Here is a 21,570-nt window from a genome sequence, read left to right as displayed (position 1 = left end):
GGAAATCTATAGCAAGGTATGCCTAGAACCTGGACAAAATTACATGTGGCTTTCTGAATATAGTGAGCTCTGTAGGATACAAGCCCAACAAAATAGTCAAAATGCTGTTCATGCTGCGATCACCTATGACCTACTACAAGGTATAGGTCCATATGCAGACGTCACAGCACAGGTTAATTATTCAGTAGCAGCATATGAGCAAATTGCTGCTAATGCTATCAAAGCGTGGGATTCGATTCACAATAAAAATGATAAAGGTGAGGCCTTCACAAAATAATGCAAGGGCCAGATGAGCCCTTTGCTGACTTTGTGGGACGTTTGCAGACTGCTATCACAAGAACTAATGGGAAAATCCAACAACAGATGTTTTAATAAGGCAACTTGCTAAGGAAAATGCTAATGAGGTGTGCAGAAGGATTATACTAGGACTGCCCAAGGATGCTCCTTTAGAGGAGTTCATAAGACGCTGTGCCACAGTGGGCACAAATGCCTTTTATAGCCAGACTATGATGCAGACTTCCCAAGATCCCAACATGGTAGACAGGGTCCCTTCCAGCAAGGGACTTCTAGAGAGAAACGGCAATGCTTTCAGTGTGGTAAAGTAGGGCATCTGAAAGCTCAATGTTGGTATAGAGGCAGAGTGAGAAAGCAGGGTGGGAGAACAAGACCCAGTATCCCATGTCCAAAATGCAACAGAGGCTTCCATTGGGCCTCAGAATGTAGACAGGTTCAGGGAAACGGATGAGGGGCCCAGCCCCAGGGCCCCAGGCAAAAACACTTGGGGCATGATGGCAGCCAATGGTGCACCCAGAGAGTGCCTAGACGGCCAATACCCCAATATGACCAATCAGCCAAGAAGCCATATGATGGCAGAAAGGGATTACACAATCAATCAGCCAGGAAGCAACCTGATGGAAGAAAGGGATTACAATTAGGGAGAATAGAGTTGTATGCAGCTGAGACAACTGAGATACCCCCTGGAGAGGTGAAATCTGTTCCTCTCCAGCCTATGGATCCCTTGCCTCCAGGCACAGTAGGCTTGACCATTTTACCTCCTGAGAGTACGTACAAAACAGTGTCCATCCACATACTGATGTGGGAAACTGGGGAATGTGTAGATAATATCCCAGTCACCAATACAGGCAGACAATGTGTGACTTATCACCCAGGAGAAATAGTAGCATCAGGTTTACTCATACAGAATCCTAATAAGCAGCCTGGTGATAGTCACCCAGATTCTGATTCCAGATCACAAAATCCAGCAGTTTACTGGACAGCAGCTGTAACAACTGACCGACCTATGCTCACAATCTATATAAATGGCCTTCCATTGGAAGGATTGGTAGACACTGGTGCAGATCGGACGGTCATTAGAGGTGCCAGCTGGCCCAGTCACTGGCCAAGATTAAAGCAGACACCTACATGTCTGGCGTAGGAGGATCAATAGCAGCTGAAGTTAGTGCTGCCCTATGAGATGGACTTTTGAAGGCAAAACAGGAGTTTTACTCCTTTTATAGTTGAAAAAATCCCCATCAATCTGTGGGGAAGAGACGTTTTACAGCAATTAGGATTAAAATGAGTACTTGGTTTTTAAGCAGGGCTGCTGTTGAAGGCCTGCCAACACTCTCACCTGTTCCTATCCAATGGAAAACTGATACACCAGTGTGGATAGAGCAGTGGCCCTAAGTAAAGATAAAATTCAGGCCTTATTAGATATAGTACAGGAGCAGCTTGACCAAGGACACTTAAAACCTTCTCTAAGTCCTTGGAATTCCCAGTGTTTGTTGTGAAAAGAAATCTGGAAAATGGAGGATGTTAACGGATTTAAGAAAAGTGAATGAACAGATGGAAACTATGGGAACTCTTCAGCCTGGACTTCCATCTCCTACTCAGTTGCCTAGAGAATGGCCTCTTTGGGTCATAGATATTAAGGATTGTTTCTATTCTATCCCTCTGGATAAGGAGGATATGAAAAGATTTGCCTTTTCAGTGCTCAGCTTAACTTAGCTGAGCCTTATAAAGATATGAATGGACAGTTTTACCACAGGAATGAAAACAGACCTACTATGTGTCAAATGTATGTTGCTGCTGCTCTTGCTCCAGTAAGAAAAGCATTCCCAAAAGTTATGCTATTACATTACATGGATGACATTTTGGGATGTGCACCTGAGGAACAAATGTTAGAAGCATGTCTACAAAAGACCATAGAAACACTAAGGAATTACAAATTATACATAGCACCAGAAAAAATTCAAAGACATGCTCCTTTTCAATATTTAGGATATGAAGTATACCTAAGGTGCTTACCGTTCAAAAACTCTCCTTAAGAACAGAAAAGCTAAACACATTGAATGATTTTCAGAAATTGATAGGAGATATCCAATGGATGCGACCAGTGTTAGCTTGACTACCTATCAGTTACAACCGTTATATGACATTTTAGGGGAAACAGTGCTTTAAATTCACCACGCCAGCTTACAAAAGAAGCTCAAGAGGCTTTGAGAGAAGTTGAACTGGATTTATCCAATGTGGTTGAAAGAGTCACTCAAAACCCTTGGAGATATCAGTTTTGCCACACAAAGAGGCACCCACAGCAGTCCTTCATCAAGGACACAGTGTGATAGATGGGTGAACCTCCCAGCACAACCAGATCAAAGCCTTACACCCTACCCAGTGCTTGTGGCTAGAATTTTATTAAAGGCCACTAAGCGAGCAGTACAATTATCTGAGGACAAGACCTGATAAAATATACACCTTTTATACCAATACACAAATTAATGTGTTGTGAGACCATCCCAAGTGGCAAATTTTATTAGCCATGGCTCCAAATTTTTACATGAGGTCTCCATTAAAGATAACTAGACTATTACATAATTGGCGATGGACTCTTGAAGAAAAGTTTCTAAAGTTCCTCTTCAAGGACCAACAATCTTCACGGATGCATCCAAACATAATATTTGTGCTGTGTACTCTCATGATCTAACTATAAAGAGAGTAGTCAGAACTCCTTTTCAGTCCACTCAGCAGAATGAATTGTAGCGATCATTCTAGCTCTTACTTATTATCCAGGAGACATAAATATAATATCTGATTCGGCCTATTCAGTAGGTGTGGTACAAAGAATTGCCACAGCCCAAATAAAATTGCAGCCTCTAATATATATCAGCTCTTTAAGAAACTTCAAGAGCAAGTGAGAAACATCCAGGTAAGATCTATATATTACATGTCCATTCTCATAGTGGACTTCCAGGTCCCATATTTGATGGCAATTCAAAGGCAGATAGCCTTCTAACTATGTTGGTCAATACCCCTTTGATTCCAAGAAGCTCAGGCATCTCATTCTAAATATCATCAGGCTGCCTGAGCTTTACGTTTACAATTTGGAATAACAAAAGGAAGCTAGGAGCATAGTAAAAGCCTGTACGCTTGCCTTCCTTTCCACGCTCCTACACTGCCCCCAGGGAAGAACCCTCGTGGTTTGAGACCCAATGAAATCTGGCAAATGGATGTGACCCATTATAAATCTTTGGTCGTCTGTCTTTCATCCATGTTGTGGTAGACACCTTTTCAGGATTCACTTTTGCAATGCCAGCAGCAAAGAGACAGCCGAGTGGTCACTGAATTCCTCATACAAGCATTTGCCATTATGGGTGTGCGCATAGCAATAAAACAGACAATGGTCCTGCTTATACTTGAAACATTTTGCACACTTTTGTGCACAGTATAAGATTTTACACCACAGGCATACCTTTTAATCCTCAAGGACAGGCAATAGTGGAGAGGAGAAACAGAGATATTAAGACACTACTCAAAAACAAAGAAAGGGAGCCACAGGTAACCCTAGAGAACTTCTAAATCTAGCTCTTTATACTATTAACTTCTTGATTTTTGACAAAGATGCACTGGCTCCAGCTGACAGGTTTTATAACCCACGGAAGGTCAGTGTCCAGTGCGAGCAGCTCCACTATCTTTAGATAATCGCCAGGTGATGTGGAGAGACCCAGAAAGTGGTGAATGGAAAGGACCAGATAGGTTAACTGCTTTGGGAGAGGGTTTGCTTGTATCTCTACAGGTGGAGAAGGAATCAGATGGGTGCCAACGAGCCATATTCGCCTTGTCCATCGCAGAGAGACGAGCAGACCTTTGAAACAAAGGAGAAGACCCAAGAAATATCGGGTGAGTGCTGTTGCTGATTGTGCTCACCATTGAAAGAGCGTGGCAGTTATGGCGTTTGACTCATGGACATCAAAGATTGTCGGACTTCAAAACCCTCAGGAATCATTGATTCTCTGAGACATAGGACTTGAAAACTCTCAGGAATCATTGGATTCTCTGAGACATAGGACTTGAAACCCTCAGGAATCATTGGATTCTCTGAGACATAGGACTTGAAAACTCTCAGGAATCATTGGATTCTCTGAGACATAGGACTTGAAAACCCTCAGGAATCATTGGATTCTCTGAGACATAGGACTTGAAAACTCTCAGGAATCATTGGATTCTCTGAAACATAGGACTTGAAAACCCTCAGGAATCATTGGATTCTCTGAGAAATGATAAGACTGTTACAACACTTCAAAATCTGCTGGAATCACTGGATTCCCTAACACATAAAAGACTTTTCAGGACTTAAAACTCAGGGGATCATTGGATTCCTGACATGTGAAACAATGGACAATAGATTGGTTTTGGACTATCTCTTGGCTGCTGAAGAAGGTGTATGTGTGACTGTTGTTTACATACCCACCTTCTAGGACTTCTGGTGATCTTTTCCAACACCATGTTGATTTATATTGTTTGCTATTCTGCTACTTGTGTGTACAATTCATGTTTGTTACACCACATCGAGCCTGCACTGACTGAGGGAGGGTCATCCCTAATAGCCTCTGCGTTATTGCTATGTGCTTTGTAATACCTCCCATGCTGATGGGTTTGTGCATAATAAGACCCTTCAGCCCAGAAACCCCTAGTCAACCCCATTTCCCTTTGGTGCTTTTCATCTCCTTCCTGAGATGTCAGGTAGGCGTGATCATCTCCTTTTAGTGCTTTCACCGCCTTTTCTGAGAAGTCAGGGAGCTGTGATCACCTCCTTTCGGTGCTTTCACCTCCTTCCCTAGAAGTTAGGGAGGCTGTGATCACCTCCCTTGGGAGCTCTGACCTCCTGAGGAGTCAGGGATGGCATGACCACCGTGTTCTAAAATAAAAAAAGCGGAAATGTAATGGGCTGAGGTTTGAGCTGATGCACTGAGGTCCCAAGTACATGAGGCTAGATAGTAATTGGGCTATACTCTATTAATATACATGATTGGATTAAGAATGGTCCCTGCCCACTCTCCTTGCAAGTCCTGATGTGTTGTATAGGAAATGACGATTTTGGTGGATGGAGGCAGAGAGAGAGGGAGCAAGACAAGTGGGGGGAGATTGGGCTGAGTTCGAGACTCTGAGCTGCTGGTTGTGTGGCTGCTGGTCGAGCTAGCTTCTTGACTCAGCTGCACACATTGCTATCGCCGATTCTCTTCCACCTCCGATCCTTCTTCACTGAGAATAAAGACTGACGATTTTCCCCTAACCTGAATTCCTGTCTCGTGCTGATCTTAAAATACGCAATCATAACAGAAATTATTAATAATTTTAGCAAAGTTGCAAGACACAAAATAAACCCACTTACATTATCACCATTTCTATATATTACCAACAAAGTTCAAGAGACAGAAGCAGAAATTCCCTTGAAATTTACTGTAGCCAACATAAAATTTTTGGGAGTCTACCAGCCAAGACAAACCTAGGAACTATATGAAGACAAACTGTAAAACACTTTTCACCCAAATAAAGTAATTTCTAAGCAACTGGAAAAATATTAATTGTTCATTGATAGACTGAGCCAAAGTAATAAAAATGACAAATCTGCCCTAAATATATTAATTTGGTTCCATACCAATCAAGTTAGCAAAAGAAAAAAAAATTATGGACCTAGGAAAAAATTTTTTAATTTTTCATTTTGAAGAACAAAAGCTCAAGGATATCAAAAGAATCTGTGAAAAATAATGTAAAAGAAATAAGATCTCAAACTGTATTATAAAGCACTAAGTACCAAAACAATCCAGTACTAAGAAATGGAGTGGTGAATCAGTGGAATAGATTGAGTACAAATTACACTACAATAAATTTTGATAGTAATATAGTATATGGGTAAACCCAAAGAACCAACTTTTAGAAAAAAAACTGCTAGGAATACTAGAAAACAGTATGACATATATTAGATAATAGACAACATCTAATACCATATACCAAAAGAGGCTCAAAATGGGTACATTATTTAAACTAAAGAATGATACCATAAGCAAATTAAATGATACTATAAACACAGAACACTTTACCTGTCAGATGTATGTATAAGGCAAGAATTTAGAACTAAAGAAGATATAGAGACAATTAATAAATGTAAAATAGAGCATTTTGATTGTGTGAAGTTTAACAATTTTTGCACAAACAAAACCAATGCAACCAAAATTATAAGGAAAACAAAATTGGGGGAGAGTGGAATTTGCAAAAAATGTTTCTAATAAATACTTCAATTCTCAAATATAAAGAGAACTAAATAAAATTTATAACAATACAAGTCATTTTTCAATTGATAAATGGTCAAAAGATATAAAGAGGCAGTTTTCTGATAAAGAAATCAAAGCTATCTATAAGAGATTAATCACTACTAATTAGAGAAAAGCAAATTAAAACAACTCTGCAGTACTACCTCACACCTATCAGGACTGACTAAAATGACAAAAGAGTAAAATGCTGGATATTAGAGGAAATGTGGGAAAATTAGGAAACTAATGTATTGCTGGGGGAATTACGAACTGATCCAACCATTCTAGAGAACAATTTGGAATTATGGCCAAAAGGCTATAAACCTATGCACACCCTTTGATGTAGCAAGGTCTATATCCCAAAGACATCCAAAAAAAAAAGAGAAAGAGAAAAGGATCTATTTCCACAAAAATATTTTTTAGCAGCTCTTCTTGTGGTGATGAAAAATTGGAAATCAAAGAGATGCCCATCAATTGGAGGATGGTTGTATATAGAATTGTAATGGGATATTATTGTGTTATAAGAAATGAAAAGCAGAATTATTTCAGGGAAAAAAAAATAACAAACTGATGCATAAAGAAGTAAACATAAGCAGTATAACATTGTACACAATGAAAGCAAAAAAAAAAAAAAAAGCAATGAAAAATTACGAATGATTTAGCTATGCTCAGCAATACACATGACTCAAGACAATCCCAAAGGGCTAATGATAGCATACTACCCACTTCCAGAGAAAAAAGTGATATTGTTTGAATACAGATTAAAAATACTATTTTTCACTTTGTTTCATTTTTTCTTTCATTCAAGTCTAATACAAAATGAGTAACATAGACATGTTTTACCTAATTGCATATGTATAACTAATATGTGATTGCCTACCATGTCAGAAGAGGAGAGGGGAGGGAGAGGGGAGGGGAGGAGGGAGGAAAGGAAAGAAAGAATTTTAAAAACTTTAAATAAGAATGTTTTTAAGATGTTTAAATGCAATGAGCTACCAAAGAAGTTAGCAGATTCCCCATCACTGGAATTCTTTAGGCCAGAATCATATAACCAGTCATCAAAGATTTTGTTTCAGGTAAAATGTGGACCAAGTGGTCTCCAAGGTCCTTTCTAACTAATAATCCTTGATTCTGTGATCTTAAACAACAAAACAAGCACTGTCCTTCATATCAGTTTAGGGAGAATGGACATTTTCCCCCAACATATCTGTTATTGCTCAAAGCATTTTAAAAATTTCTCTCTGAGAACCAACCTTCTCTATTTCAATGTCTTCAGAAGTAGCAATAGTGGAATCAAACTAGCCTTCTTGCTGTTATTCCCACAACAGTCAGTCTCCCATATTATATCTTTGTACAAACTGTCCCCCATTTCTGGAATGCATACTACTTACTTCCACCTTAGAACCCAGCTTCCTTCAGAACTCAAGTCTTGCTCAGCTCCTACATGAAGCCTCCAATGAGCTCCAAATATGTCAATCACCTCCCCACCCCACCCACCCCCAAAAATCAGCCAATTTTTATTATTCATATCATATATACTTCAATATTATATGTTGTCTTCCCTAAGACAATGCTAGTTTCTTAGAGGAAGTAAGTTTATCATTTCTTTCCTGAATGAATGTTTCTTAACTGACTGATTGATTGGCCTAGATCTAATCTACCATATACTTGATAATCAACCAACCTTTGTTTAAGTCTCTCCAGTGAGGAAGTAAGCTACATGAGAGTAGATCTAATTATTCATACATTTTTCCTTTTGCAAGCTTTCCTTACATCAAAGAATGTAGCTGATAATGAAGTAGATAAGAGCACTGAACCTGGAGAAAGGAAAATCTGAGCTCAAATTTAGCCTCAAACAGGGAACAGTTTTGTAATCCTCAGCAAGTCACTTATATGCTTCAGTTTCTTCATCTGTAAAATAAGGATGGTAATTACACCTACCTCCCAGAGCTGTTGAGATCAAATGAGAAATGTAGCATAGGATCTGGCATACAGTACATGCTCTATAAATGCTTATTCCCTTTCTCCTAAATCTGCTTCTTTGCAGTTCCAATTACTTACTCATAGTTCTGCCCTGGAGACAGAAGAACAAATCTGATCCTACTTCCAAAGGTCAATCCTCCAAGTACTTAAAAACAGTTGTCACAGAACCATTAAGTCTTCTTTTCTCCTAGTGAAACATTCCAGTTCCTTCAGTTGTCCAATGGCATGAATTCTAGGCCCTTCATTATCCTGGTTGTCTATTTCTATTTAGGAATTCCTAAAATGTGGCACCCAGAACTAAATGAAATTCTTCAGTTACAGAAGCTGGAATACCATGTCCTGAGTCCTGGACACTATGACTCTCCGATTTCAGATTAAGACCACATTATCTTTCTTGGTTGCCATACCATGATCACATAGCCAAATTTGTTTGCAGTTCACTAAAATTCTCATATCTTTTCAAACAAATTGAAAGTAGGTGGCACCAGGCCTGAAGAGAGGAGAACCTGCATTCAAATCTTTCAAAGACAGTTGGGTAGTTTTGTAATCATATCTGCCAATTCTTTCCATACATGATGATATGATTTACCTGGCCTATAAAGGTCACTGAGCTAGAAGGTATATTATTAGAGATCATCTAAATCAACACTTTCATTTTACAGATGAACAAACAGAAGCCTTCAGAGATTAAATGACTTGTCCCTAATGATAAAACTAATTATTGGCAAAACTAGGATCAGAACCTAAGTACTGGTGACTGTTCTTTTCACTGTTATGTAATGAAGGGGAAGAGGGGAGCAGAAATTTTTCATAAGGATTCCTCTTCTGTATCCCAGCTGTTCCTGATTTCTCCCTTTCCACCATAGGTTCTAGCAGTCTTTTCTTATCTCTTAAAAGTCCTTCAAACATGTTTTATATTTTAGCCATAATTATACACATTTTATATCTCATTTAAGATAGCATTCAGTTGCTGCATCTCCTAAATCACATCTTCAGAAGACAAACAAATTTAGGGTTATCAGGGATTACATCAGAAGTACAGGTGCAGATAATAGAGTATCTACGTGTCAGATGACAAGATTCAAACTAACTCTCCCCAAAATCTGATAAAATGAAAGATATTCCCTATTCTATAACAGTCTGAATTTATTTAAAACCAGGAATCAAGACGATCTTCTCCAACTGTCATCTATACTAGAAGGAAGAGGAGAAAAAACAGGCACTTATTAAATACCTATTATGTGCCAGGCACTGTACTAAGCACTCTAAAAATATTGTCTTATTTGATCTTTACAATAATCCTATGAGGTAGGTACTATCATCATTCTTATTTTTCAATTAAGGAAATTGAGGCAGAGTTAAGTGACTTGAACAGGGTCACATGGCTAGAAAATTCCTAATATTCCTAGAAGAAAGTTATCACAGATTTATAAAAATTTGCTTGCATTCTCTATTAAAAACATGTTCCTTCACTCTAGAGCAGAGCAGACAGACTCTTAACTGGTTTTTTATGTATATGCCATAGAACTCCATGAGAGAATCCTTATTAGAATGTTTTTAAATGCATAAATACATAAGTGATTACAAAGAAACCAAATATATTGGAATATAATTGTCAAAATATTTTTTTAAATAACTTTTTATTGATAGAACCCATGCCAGGGTAATTTTTTACAACATTATCCCTTGCACTCACTTCTGTTCTGATTTTTTCCCTCCCTCCCTCCACCCCGAAGGTATAAATAATCCGGGAAGAAGAACAAAAATACAAACAGTTTACATTCATTTTCCAGTGTTCTTTCTTTGGGTGTAGCTGCTTCTGTCCATCATTGATCAATTAAAACTGAGTTAGGTCTCTTTGTCAAAGAAATTTTCACTTCTATCAGAATATATCTTCATACAGTATCATTGTTGAAATATATAATGATCTCCTGGTTCTGCTCATTTCATTTAGCATCAATTCATGTAAGTCTCTCCAAGCCTCTCTGTATTCATCCTGCAGGTTGTTTCTTACAGAACAATAATATTCCATAACATTCATATACCACAATTTACTCAACCATTCTCCAATTGATGGGCATCTATTCATTTTCCAGCTTCCATCCACTACAAACAGGGCTGCCACAAACATTTTGGCACATACAGGTCCCTTTCCCTTCTTTAGTATCTCTTTGGGGTATGAGCCCAGTAGAAACATTGCTGGATCAAAGGGTATGCACAGTTTGATAACTTTTTGAATTTAGTTCCAAATTGCTCTCCAGAATGGCTGGATGTGTTCGCAATTCCACCAACAATGTATCAGTGTCCCTGTTTTCCCATATCCCCTCCAACATTCCCCGTTATCTTTCCCTGTCATTCTAGCCAATCTGACAGGTGTATAGTGGTATCTCAGAGTTGTCTTAATTTGCATTTCTTGATCAATAGTGATTTGGAACACTCTTTCATATGAATAGTAATAGTTTTAATTTCATCATCTGAAAATTGTCTGTTCATATCCTTTGACCATTTATCAATTGGAGAATCACTTAATTTCTTATAAATTAAAATGAATTCTCTATATATTTTGGAAATGAGTCCTTTATCAGAACCTTTGACTGTAAAAATGTTTTCCCAGTTTATTGTTTCCCTTCTAATCTTGCCTGCATTAGTTTTGTTTGTACAAAAACTTTTCAATTTGATATAATCAAAATTTTCTATTTTGTAGTCAATAGTGATCTCTAGTTCTTCTTTGGTCATAAATTCCTTCCTCTTCCACAGGTCTGAGAGGTAAACTATCCTATCCTCTTCCAATTTATTTATAATCTCATTCTTTATGCCTAGATCATGAACCCACGTTGACCTTATCTTGGTGTATGGTGTTAAGTGTGGGTCAATGCCTAGTTTCTGCCATACTGATTTCCAATTTTCCCAGCAATTTTTGTCAAATAATGCATTCTTATCCCAAAAACTGGGGTCTTTGGGTTTGTCAAACACTATATAATTAAAGTTATTGGCTGTTTTGTCCTTTGAACCTAACCTATTCCATTGATCAACTAGTCTATTTCTTAGCCAATACCAGGTGGTTTTAGTAACTGCTGATTTATAATATAATTTTAGATCTGGTACAGCTAGGCCACCTTCATTTGATTTTTTTTCATTAATTCCCTTGAAATTCTTGACCTTTTGTTTTTCCATATGAACTTTGTTGTTATTTTTTCTAGGTCATCAAAATAGTTTTGGGAAGTCTCATTGGTATAGCGCTAAATAAATAGATTAGTTTAGGTAGTATTGTCATCTTTATTATATTTGCTCATCCAATCCAAGAGCATTTAATATTTTTCCAGTTGGTTAGATCAGACTTAATTTGTGTGGAAAGTGTTTTGTAGTTTTGCTCATAAAGTTTCTGATTTTCCCTTGTCAGATAGATTCCTAAATATTTTATACTATCAATAGTTACTTTAAATGGAATTTCTCTTTGTAACTCTGACTGTTGGATTTTGTTAGTGATATATAAGAATGCTGATGACTTATGTGTGTTTATTTTATAACCAGCAACTTTGCTAAAATTGTGGATTATCTCTAATAACTTTTTAGTAGAATCTCTGGGGTTCTCTAAGTATACCATCATATCATCAGCAAAGAGTGATAATTTGGTTTCCTCATTGCCTATTCTTATTCCTTTAATAAAATATTTTTTTTAAGTTCATGCAACCAAGACTAAGGTTCCCTATCCTAGAACCTGGTTCAGATAATAAGATCTCACTAGATGTTGCTACTGCCAAACAGCACAATTTTATTTCTGAATGATTTGCTAAAACCAAAGTAAATAGTAGAAAAAAAATTTTTTTTACAATCTACACAGAAATCCCTGAACTGGATGTTGCAGGGATGCCAACTAGGTGAGACATGGTCCCTACACAAGAAATTTCCAATTCAGTTACAAAGATAAGATACAAAACACATAATTGAACCAGGCCATAAGGTAGCAGTGTCTTTAGGTATACTTGCATAATAAAAGAGTAGCAAAGTCCACATGACTACTAAATAGAACACTTTGGCTGGAATGGCTGCAAAAAGTTTCATATAAAAGAAGCTGAACTCCAGCTAGGCTTTAAAGGACTGGTAAAAAGAGAAAATGAGAAAGTATCCCAGAAGATAGATTAGCATCACTGGCACAGGAGGAGCAGGCAGATACTATATTGGAGAAGTAGTGAAGAAACCTCCAGCTAGTACAGAAGGTTCATAGTGAACCTCACAGCAGTAAGAAAAATATTGGAAAAGCCAGGTTGAGTCCTTGAATGTTCAGCTTTTTAGAGTGTGACAATGTTAAAATCAAACAGCAAAGAATACTATGTTTCTAATGTTCATAGGCATGGAACACTATGTCCACATGCCAAAACCAGAAAGTATTTTCTAGGAAAAATGGATCTTTGTGACAAAGAATGATCTAGCATACTTCCTACAATGCCAGCTAGTCTGAACACAATGTAGTTAGATTTGACTGAAACAACTAAACAACAACAACAAAAAAGTACAAATCATGGTCTCATTTCCTGAATAAGTTTACATTCTAATAGAGCAAAACAGCATATACATATGTGAAAAGTCTAATGACCATGCAAAAAATATAACAACAAGGTAGCCCAATTCAAATATCAATCACAAAATTTTCATGCTGGTAGAACTATAAAAAAAGAAATATACTCTCACAATTCTCATACAAATGCAAATTGGTGGGATTTTTTGAAGAAAAATCTGTCAGTATAAAGTGAAAATTAATTTAAAAAAATCAGATCTTATGATGCAATAATCTTTTAAAAAAATCCTTCTAGGGATGATGTGGACTCCAAGGCATGGAACTACAGTTTCCAAAAACCTAAAAACCTGGAGATCATTAAAAAAAAAAAAAAAAAAACACCCACAACTGAGAGCCATAAGATGGGTTTAAGCAGGCAAACAAAAAATTTTGCAGATGAATTAATATAAAGTATTTTGTATGACAGGAAAATTATAATGCTTAATTGCATAGCAAGTGGGATCTATGCAAGGCAAAGAAAATTGGAAGTTCTTTGAAATAAAGAACAAACCTCTTGTGGTAAACTTACAGGACAAAATAGACATGGTTGGTTTGTAATCTCCGTTACTGGAAGGAATACCCACACTGATAAGATCATAGATCCAATAAATATCAGAATATACTAAGAACAAATTTATGGGGGGATGCAAACAAGAGTCATATAGGGATAGCTATAGTCATATGATCAAATTGTAGGCTGCATCTTTGAAGGGAATATTCATATTAATGAAAGCCCCAATATACTAAAATACACCAAAAACATTATCCCAAAAATATATATTTATCAAAAGAGAATTATAACCAATCAACTAGTGATCTATTGTTGACAAGGATTCTTCATTTTTTTAAAGAGGACCAATGACATCTTGATCAACTAGTGATCTGAGAACCAATGACACCATGGCATAATATCTTGATTTGCATATGAAATGGATTTAAGTGAGGCAGAATTGCACTAGTGTGTTTTGCAGAGAATAACTTGGCTTCTTTCAGTGACTGAAAAATCTAATTGCTCTACCACAAATGCATTAGCTGCCTTCATAGTCACTGAAACAAACTAATTCACCCATTTCACAGGGAGAAGTCTATTATGCTTGATGTAGATATCCCCCTAATTTACCAATAGATTTGAGGCTTTCACTTTACTCACAATCTGGGTTAGACCTATCTATCTATCTACATATATATATATATATATATATATATAGAGAGAGAGAGAGAGAGAGAGAGAGAGAGAGAGAGAGAGAGCGAGCGCAAAGTGAAGTCTTTCCTCTTACTCCAAATCCAGCATTTTTCTCTACTGTCTTTAAATATCCAAACCTCAAGTAACTAAATAAATTGTGGCATATCACTTTAGGGTAATACTTAAATAGAATTAAAAGCAAATATGAGTCATAAAAATAAAATGTATCAATCAACAGGCATTAACAACAACATAATTAAGTGCTTATTATATACCAGCATGAATGCTGAGAATACAAAAATAAATAAATAAATAAATAAAAAGCAGTAATACCTGTTGTCAGGAAGTATAATCCAACAGAGGAAACAAAATATACATAAGTAGATGAAAGCTGCCTTAAAGTGGAAAATACCAGGTGGGGGAGGTGACAGGGATTTTAAGAGGAAGATTAAAAGGAAGAACATTCTGGGTCCAAGAGATAATAAATTTAAGTGCACAGAAATGTGGGAAGTGTCACATATGTAAAGAACAATGAGGATATTTGAATTATAAAGTGCTGAGGAAAGGAATAAATATTTTTTTAAAAGATAAAAGATGAAAAGTCAGGTTCTTAAGACTTTTAAATGTCAAATAGAAGAATGTATATTCGATCCTAGAGATAACTAAAGAGTGATAGGAGTTTAGTAAGAGGAATGGCAGGAGTAAAATGATCAGATCTACATTTGAGGATAATTACCTTGGCCACTGAGTGAAGCATGGATGGAGTGCAGGCATGAGTCAGGAAGTCCAATTAAATGCTTACTGCAGTAGTCTATATAAGAGATGATGAAATCCTGAACTAGGGTGATAACTATTAGGTTTCTTTGTGTTTAAGAGAGGGTTAGAAGTTTTATGAGATTAGGGAATTAACTGAATATCTATTGCTACTATACTTCAGATGTCATATTATTGGCTAGTTGAATATAAGCTAATCATTTACTGTACAAATGTAAAGAACTGAGAGTTAAAACTGAATCTTTGCAGCTATTAACCTTCCTATAGAAGAAGATAAATATGTTCACATTCCCCATAAACTGTTCAAAAAATTTTGATATAAGATTCTTTTACCACTTTACCACAATCTTGAAACATTTTCTTGGTCTATATAAAATATTTGTAAAGCACATATAACACAGTAACTGGCACAAAGCAGGTTATAATAAAAAATTGTTCCCTTCTCCCTAACTCCCTTAATGTCCTAGTCTAGAGACTATGGATCTATTACAAATAATTTCAGAAATCACAATATATTTGATGGAAACAGAAAACAAGAGTCAAGAGTTCTAAATTCTATTTTTTTTTAACTTTACCCTTATTTTGTGTATGATCTTAAGCAAAATATTTGCCTGAACCTCAGCTTTCTCACCTGAAAAGGTCAAACCAATGAACCACTTCACAGAAAGACAGTTGAAAGATTTGGGGAAGAAGGAGTAGGTTATTTTGAAAGAACAAATTATTGGAATGAAAAAAATCACTAATAACTGCAGTGTTATTGAGAACTTCAGAGGCCATCAAACCTAATTCCTTTGTTTGAAAGATGAAGAAAGTAAGGACCAGTTAACCATAAGTAATTTGCCCAAGTCAGACAGATAACATCAGAGTGGGATTTTAAACCAATATCCTTTAATTACAGAAAGTATTCTTTCCACCATGTCATGCTGTCCCACATCTCAAGAATTTTTTAACTCTTCTCAGATAGACTGCACATAGGATATGAACAAGACAAGAAATCCAAACCATCTATAGCCATGTAAAAAAAATGCTCAAAATCATCAATAAATAGGTAAATCCAATGCAGGGTTGGTTCAATATTAGGAAAACTATTAGCATAATCAACTATATCAATAACCAAACTAACAAAAACCATATGATCATCTCAATAGATGCAGAAAAAGCATTTGATAAAATCCAACATCCATTCCTAATAAAAACACTTGAGAGTATAGGAATAAAGGGACTTTTTCTTAAAATAGTCAGAAGCATCTATTTAAAATCATCAGTAAACATCATGTGCAATGGGGAAAAACTGGAATCTTTCCCAGTATGATCTGGAGTGAAGCAAGGTTGCCCACTATCATCATTATTATTTAATATTGTATTAGAAACACTAGCCTCGGCAATAAGAGTCGAGAAAGAGATTAAAGGAATTAGAGTAAGCAATGAGGAAACCACACTATCACTCTTTGCAGATGATATGATGGTATACTTAGAGAACCCCAGAGATTCTACTGAAAGGCCATTAGAAATAATTCAGAACTTTAGCAAAGTTTCAGGATATAAAATAAATCCCCATAAATCCTCAGCATTTTTATACAATCACCAACAAAATCCAACAGCAAGAGATACACAGAGAAATTCCATTCAAAATAACTGCTGACAGCATAAAATATTTGAGAATCTATCTACCAAAGGAAAGTCAGGAATTACATGAGCAAAATTACAAAAAACTTTCCACACAAATAAAATAATTGGAAAAATATTAAGTGCTCTTGGATAGGCCGAGCGAGTATTGATGACAGTACTCCCTAAATTAATCTATTTATTTAGTGCTGTACCAATCAGACTTCCAAGAAAATATTTTAATGATCTAGAAAAAATAACAACAAAATTCATATGGAATAATAAAAGGTCGAGAATCTCAAGGGAATTAATGAAAAAAAAATCAAATTAAGGTGGCCTAGGTGTACCTGATCTAAAACTATATTATAAAGCAGCAATCACCAAAACCATTTGGTATTGGCTAAGAAATAGATTAGTTGATCAGTTGAACAGGTTAGGCTCACAAGACAGAATAGTCAACTATAGCAATCTAGTGTTTGACAAACTCAAAGATCCTAACTTTTGGGATAAGAATTCATTATTTGACAAAAATTGCTGAGATAACTGGAAATTAGTATGGCAGAAATTGGGCATGGACCCATACTTAATACCGTATACCAAGATAAGATCAAAATGGGTCCATGATTTAAGCATAAAGAACGAGATTATAAATAAATTAAAGGAACATAGGATAGTTTATCTCTCAGAACTGTGGAGGAGGAAGAAATTTGTGACCAAAGATGAACTAGAGACCATTATTGATCACAAAATAGAAAATTTTGATTACATCAAATTAAAAAGCCTTTGTACAAACAAAACTAATGCAAACAAGATTAGAAGGGAAGCAACAAACTGGGAAAACATCTTCACAGTTAAAGGTTCTGATAAAGGCCCCATTTCCAAAATATATAGAGAATTCAGTTTAATTTATAAGAAATCAAGCCATTCTCCAATTGATAAATGGTCAAAGAATATGAACAGACAATTCTCAGATGAAGAAATTGAAACTATTTCTAGTCATATGAAAAGATGCTCCAAGTCATTATTAATCAGAGAAATGCAAATTAAGACAACTCTGAGATACCACTAATATATCTGTCAGATTGGCTAAGATGACAGGAAAAAATAATGATGAATGTTGGAGGGGATACAGGAAAACTGAGACACTGATGCATTCTTGGTGGAGTTGTGAACGAATCCAACCATTCTGGAGAGCAATCTGAAATTATGCCCAAAAAATTATCAAACTGTGCATACCCTTTGATCCAGCAGTGCTACTACTGGGCTTATATCCCAAAGAAATACTAAAGAAGGGAAAGGGACCTGTATGTGCCAAAATGTTTGTGGCAGCCCTGTTTGTAATGGCTAGAAACTGGAAAATGAATGGATACCCATCAATTGGAGAATGGTTGGGTAAATTGTGGTATATGAATGTTATGGAATATTATTGTTCTGTAAGAAATGACCGGCAAGATGAATACAGAGAGACTTGGAGAGACTTACATGAATTGATGCTAAGTGAAATGAGCAGAACCAGATCATTATATATTTCAACAACGATACTGTATGAAGATGTATTCTGATGGAAGTGGATTTCTTTGACAAAGAGACCTAATTCAGTTTCAATTGATCAATGATGGACAGAAGCAGCTACACCCAAAGAAAGAACACTGGGGAATGAATGTAAACTGTTTGTATTTTTGTTTTTCTTCCTGGGTTATTTTTACCTTCTGAATCCAATTCTTCCTGTGCAACAAGAGAACTGTTTGGTTCTGCACACATATATTGTATCTAGGATATACTGCGACATATTTAACATATATAGGACTGCTTGCCATCTAGGGGAGGGGGTGGAGGAAGAGAGGGGAAAAATCGGAACAGAAGTGAGTGCAAGGGATAATGTTGTAAAAAATTACCCTGGCATGGGTTCTGTCAAGAAAAAGTTAATATAATAAATAAAAATTAAATTAAATTTAAAAAATTTTAAAAGATTATATAAAAAATTAAATAAATAAATAGGTAGATATAAATCAAAATGCTGAGGTTCCATCTTACACATGTGATTGATAAAGATGAGAAAAAAGAAAAATGACAAATATTGGAGGGACTATGAAAAGGCAGAACCATTAATGCATTATTGGTAGAGTTGTGAATTGATCCAACCATTTTGGAAAGCAAAGTAGAACTACTCCAAAGAAATCAAAGAGCTTTCAAAAAGTCCTATGCATGCAGAAATATTTTAGCAATTCTTTTTGACGTGGCAAAAAAAATGGAAATTAAGCAAGTGTTCTTTAATTGGGAAATAGCTGAACAAATGGTAGTAGATGATTGTATTGTTCTTAGAAATTTGAGATTTATATAAACTTCAGTGAACAGTACCCAGAGAAGTATTTATATAATAATAATACTATAAAAATGAACAACTATGATAAACTTAAGAACTTGCCTAATAAGTGTAGAGCCAATGATGACCTAACAAAGAATATTACCTTTTGCCTATAAGTCAAAAGTCTTTAATCCTGATATAACAGACACTAAGAGAAAGAGAAGTGACTTTCTACTGAAGCCAGATATCTTTAGATTTGTGCTATACTCACTTTGTCAAGAAACTATATGCATACATACTACTAAATCATCCTTACAACTAGAACTGATATCTGTTCAAGACAAATAAAGAAGGCATACACTGAACTGTGAGATTACTGTGTGACTTCTTATAAGAAAGGCAATTTTGTGCATTAAAAAAATACATGGTATATAGGTAATTTGGAGCATTGGTTTGCAAGACTACTTTCAATAAATAGTCATGTTAGACTGATGTATTCATAGAATCACTTTCTCATCTAGTAAGGTCTAATCCAATATCTGAAAGGGATATTCAGGGAAATATCAGGGGAAAAAAAAACAAAACAAAACAACTCCAATCCTTAAAGTAAATGTTATTAGCCTCAGCAGAAAAGTTAAGAGATATACGAGTCTTGTGAGGGTTATAATATCATTAGAAATTGGCTAGGAGTACTTTCATAGGCAACATGACAACATTTATACCTAATTTTGAGTTTTGTTTAGTGACAAAAAAAAAAGCCATAGGTTTGGGCCTTACAAAGTTAATTACTTATTATGGAAAATCTTAAGGAAGCTTATTACAAAAATTGAGAAAATTTCAAAAAGTTAACTAAAACCTCAGATCTCACTCAGTAAGTACAAACATTATTTCCAAAGTAATCTTATTCTTCTGATTATCATTCAACTCTTGAATTGATTTTCTATTCAAGTTTTGCTCCAACTGTTGTCCCTACATTTCTTTTTTAAAAGTTCTTTAAAATGATAGCACCTTTTATTACTACTTTCCAATCACTCTTTAAAACAAGGACCGAACAACACAGATATCATTGTGAATTTGTATCATTCTAACAGAAAATACATTCAAGTTTATATAATTTTGAAGTGGACGGGGATAGATCAATTCCTTCATTTCACATGTAAGAAAACAGAGACACAGAGAGGTTAACCAAAAAAAAACCCTGCACAATAATTTTCAATGTGCAATTTAATTAATAACTTACAAAGTGAGAAAATTGCCTTAGCAATAAGCAGTTTAGGATGAAACCTTTATAAGTTAAATACTTTGATGGGAGGAGAGACACCAGAAAAATAATCAAATAAAAAAGTATATAGAATATTCAAATTTAAGTGAAATAAATGAGCTACAATAGTGACAATACTATTTAAGTGGCCATAATGAGATCAATTTTAACTGACCAACAAGAAACTCAGTTATGTATTGTCACCACACTTAAACTTTAAAAGGATATGTTCAGATTATGTATTATAGTTATCATTCTGATTTATATGACAAAATATACAGTGTTTATATTAAAATATAAAATATCATAAATGACACAAAAAGCTAAACCTTTATAGTAAACTATTTGACAAAATATGAATTTTTAACATTTGAAATTATAACATTCACACAGATTTAAAATAAAAACTAACATAAATAGGTAGAAATTAAGATTATAAACTGAAAAATGTATTTTGAACAGAAAAGCAATTCCTTTCACCAACAGAGAGAGAAATGTTATGAATTAACAGAAAAACAAACTGTTCCTTTTAAACCAATTAAAATGAAGGCAAATAAAACTAAACATAAATATGCATAGAACAACAAAAAAAAAGGCTTCTACATATTGCCTAAAATGCTACCCAATTATCTGAAATGGAAACTGCTGTTTCCACATGGCAACCAACTTCAACAGAACCTTCATTCTGATATAAAAGTATTTTTTAATTCAAGTTAAACTAACATTTTCAGTAAACTCAGCAAATACTCTCAGGATATCTAACGAAAGTTTCCCAGAAATTCACCAAAAAAAGAGTTTGGGGGGACAGAAAGGAGAGGATTTGTATCCTACCCTTTTTTGCAGAACTATTGGAGTTATTGCAGGCAGGGTGACCCGTCTTGCACACAAGCTCATGTCTTTTCTTCATAGAACTATACCCTCTTGAAGACCATATGTGAAATGAAATCCACAGTTAACTCCGAGGAGTTTCTGTTCTCAGTTCGGAGAAAGAACTAAAAAAGTAATAAATGTCATCCTGTTTATGTGAATCTAACTCTACCAAAAGCCAATTAAGGATGACTATGGGACAGGACAAGGCAGCAACCAATCACTTTCTTGAAAACGCCTCCTTTGTCCTTGGAAACACATTCTGATACTTTTGTTTATGATATTTAAAGAACCAGATTAACAGGCATTCAGCTCACTTAGGACTAGTTTTTTTTTTTTTTTTTTTTCCTTCTCAAAACAGTGTAATTCAATGCCATCTTTGTTGATTAGACAGTTATATCCTCATTTTACCAAAGCAATTTAACATATGGCAGATAAGAGATTGTTTAC

General features: G+C 35.4%; 1 protein-coding gene across 3 annotated transcripts in view; it reads right to left on the bottom strand.

The window, feature by feature from the left end:
* GRB14 (growth factor receptor bound protein 14) overlaps positions 1 to 21,570 on the bottom strand; it is a 157,560-nt gene that overhangs the window by 71,223 nt on the left and 64,767 nt on the right. Inside the window, exon 1 of one of the 3 annotated variants that reach the window (XM_012544761.2) lies at positions 21,085 to 21,325. The exons of the other annotated variants lie outside the window; for them this stretch is intronic. Coding sequence (XP_012400215.1) covers positions 21,085 to 21,147 — 63 coding nt within the window. The 5' untranslated portion in view covers positions 21,148 to 21,325. Of the gene's footprint in view, positions 1 to 21,084; positions 21,326 to 21,570 lie in introns of those variants that run through there. 3 annotated transcript variants of the gene reach the window in all.

The sequence above is a fragment of the Sarcophilus harrisii genome, chromosome 3 (genome assembly GCF_902635505.1).
Source record: "Sarcophilus harrisii chromosome 3, mSarHar1.11, whole genome shotgun sequence".
Classification (NCBI taxonomy): domain Eukaryota; kingdom Metazoa; phylum Chordata; class Mammalia; order Dasyuromorphia; family Dasyuridae; genus Sarcophilus; species Sarcophilus harrisii.
Note: the sequence above shows the minus strand (reverse complement) of the source record. Positions and strands in the feature narration are given on the sequence as shown.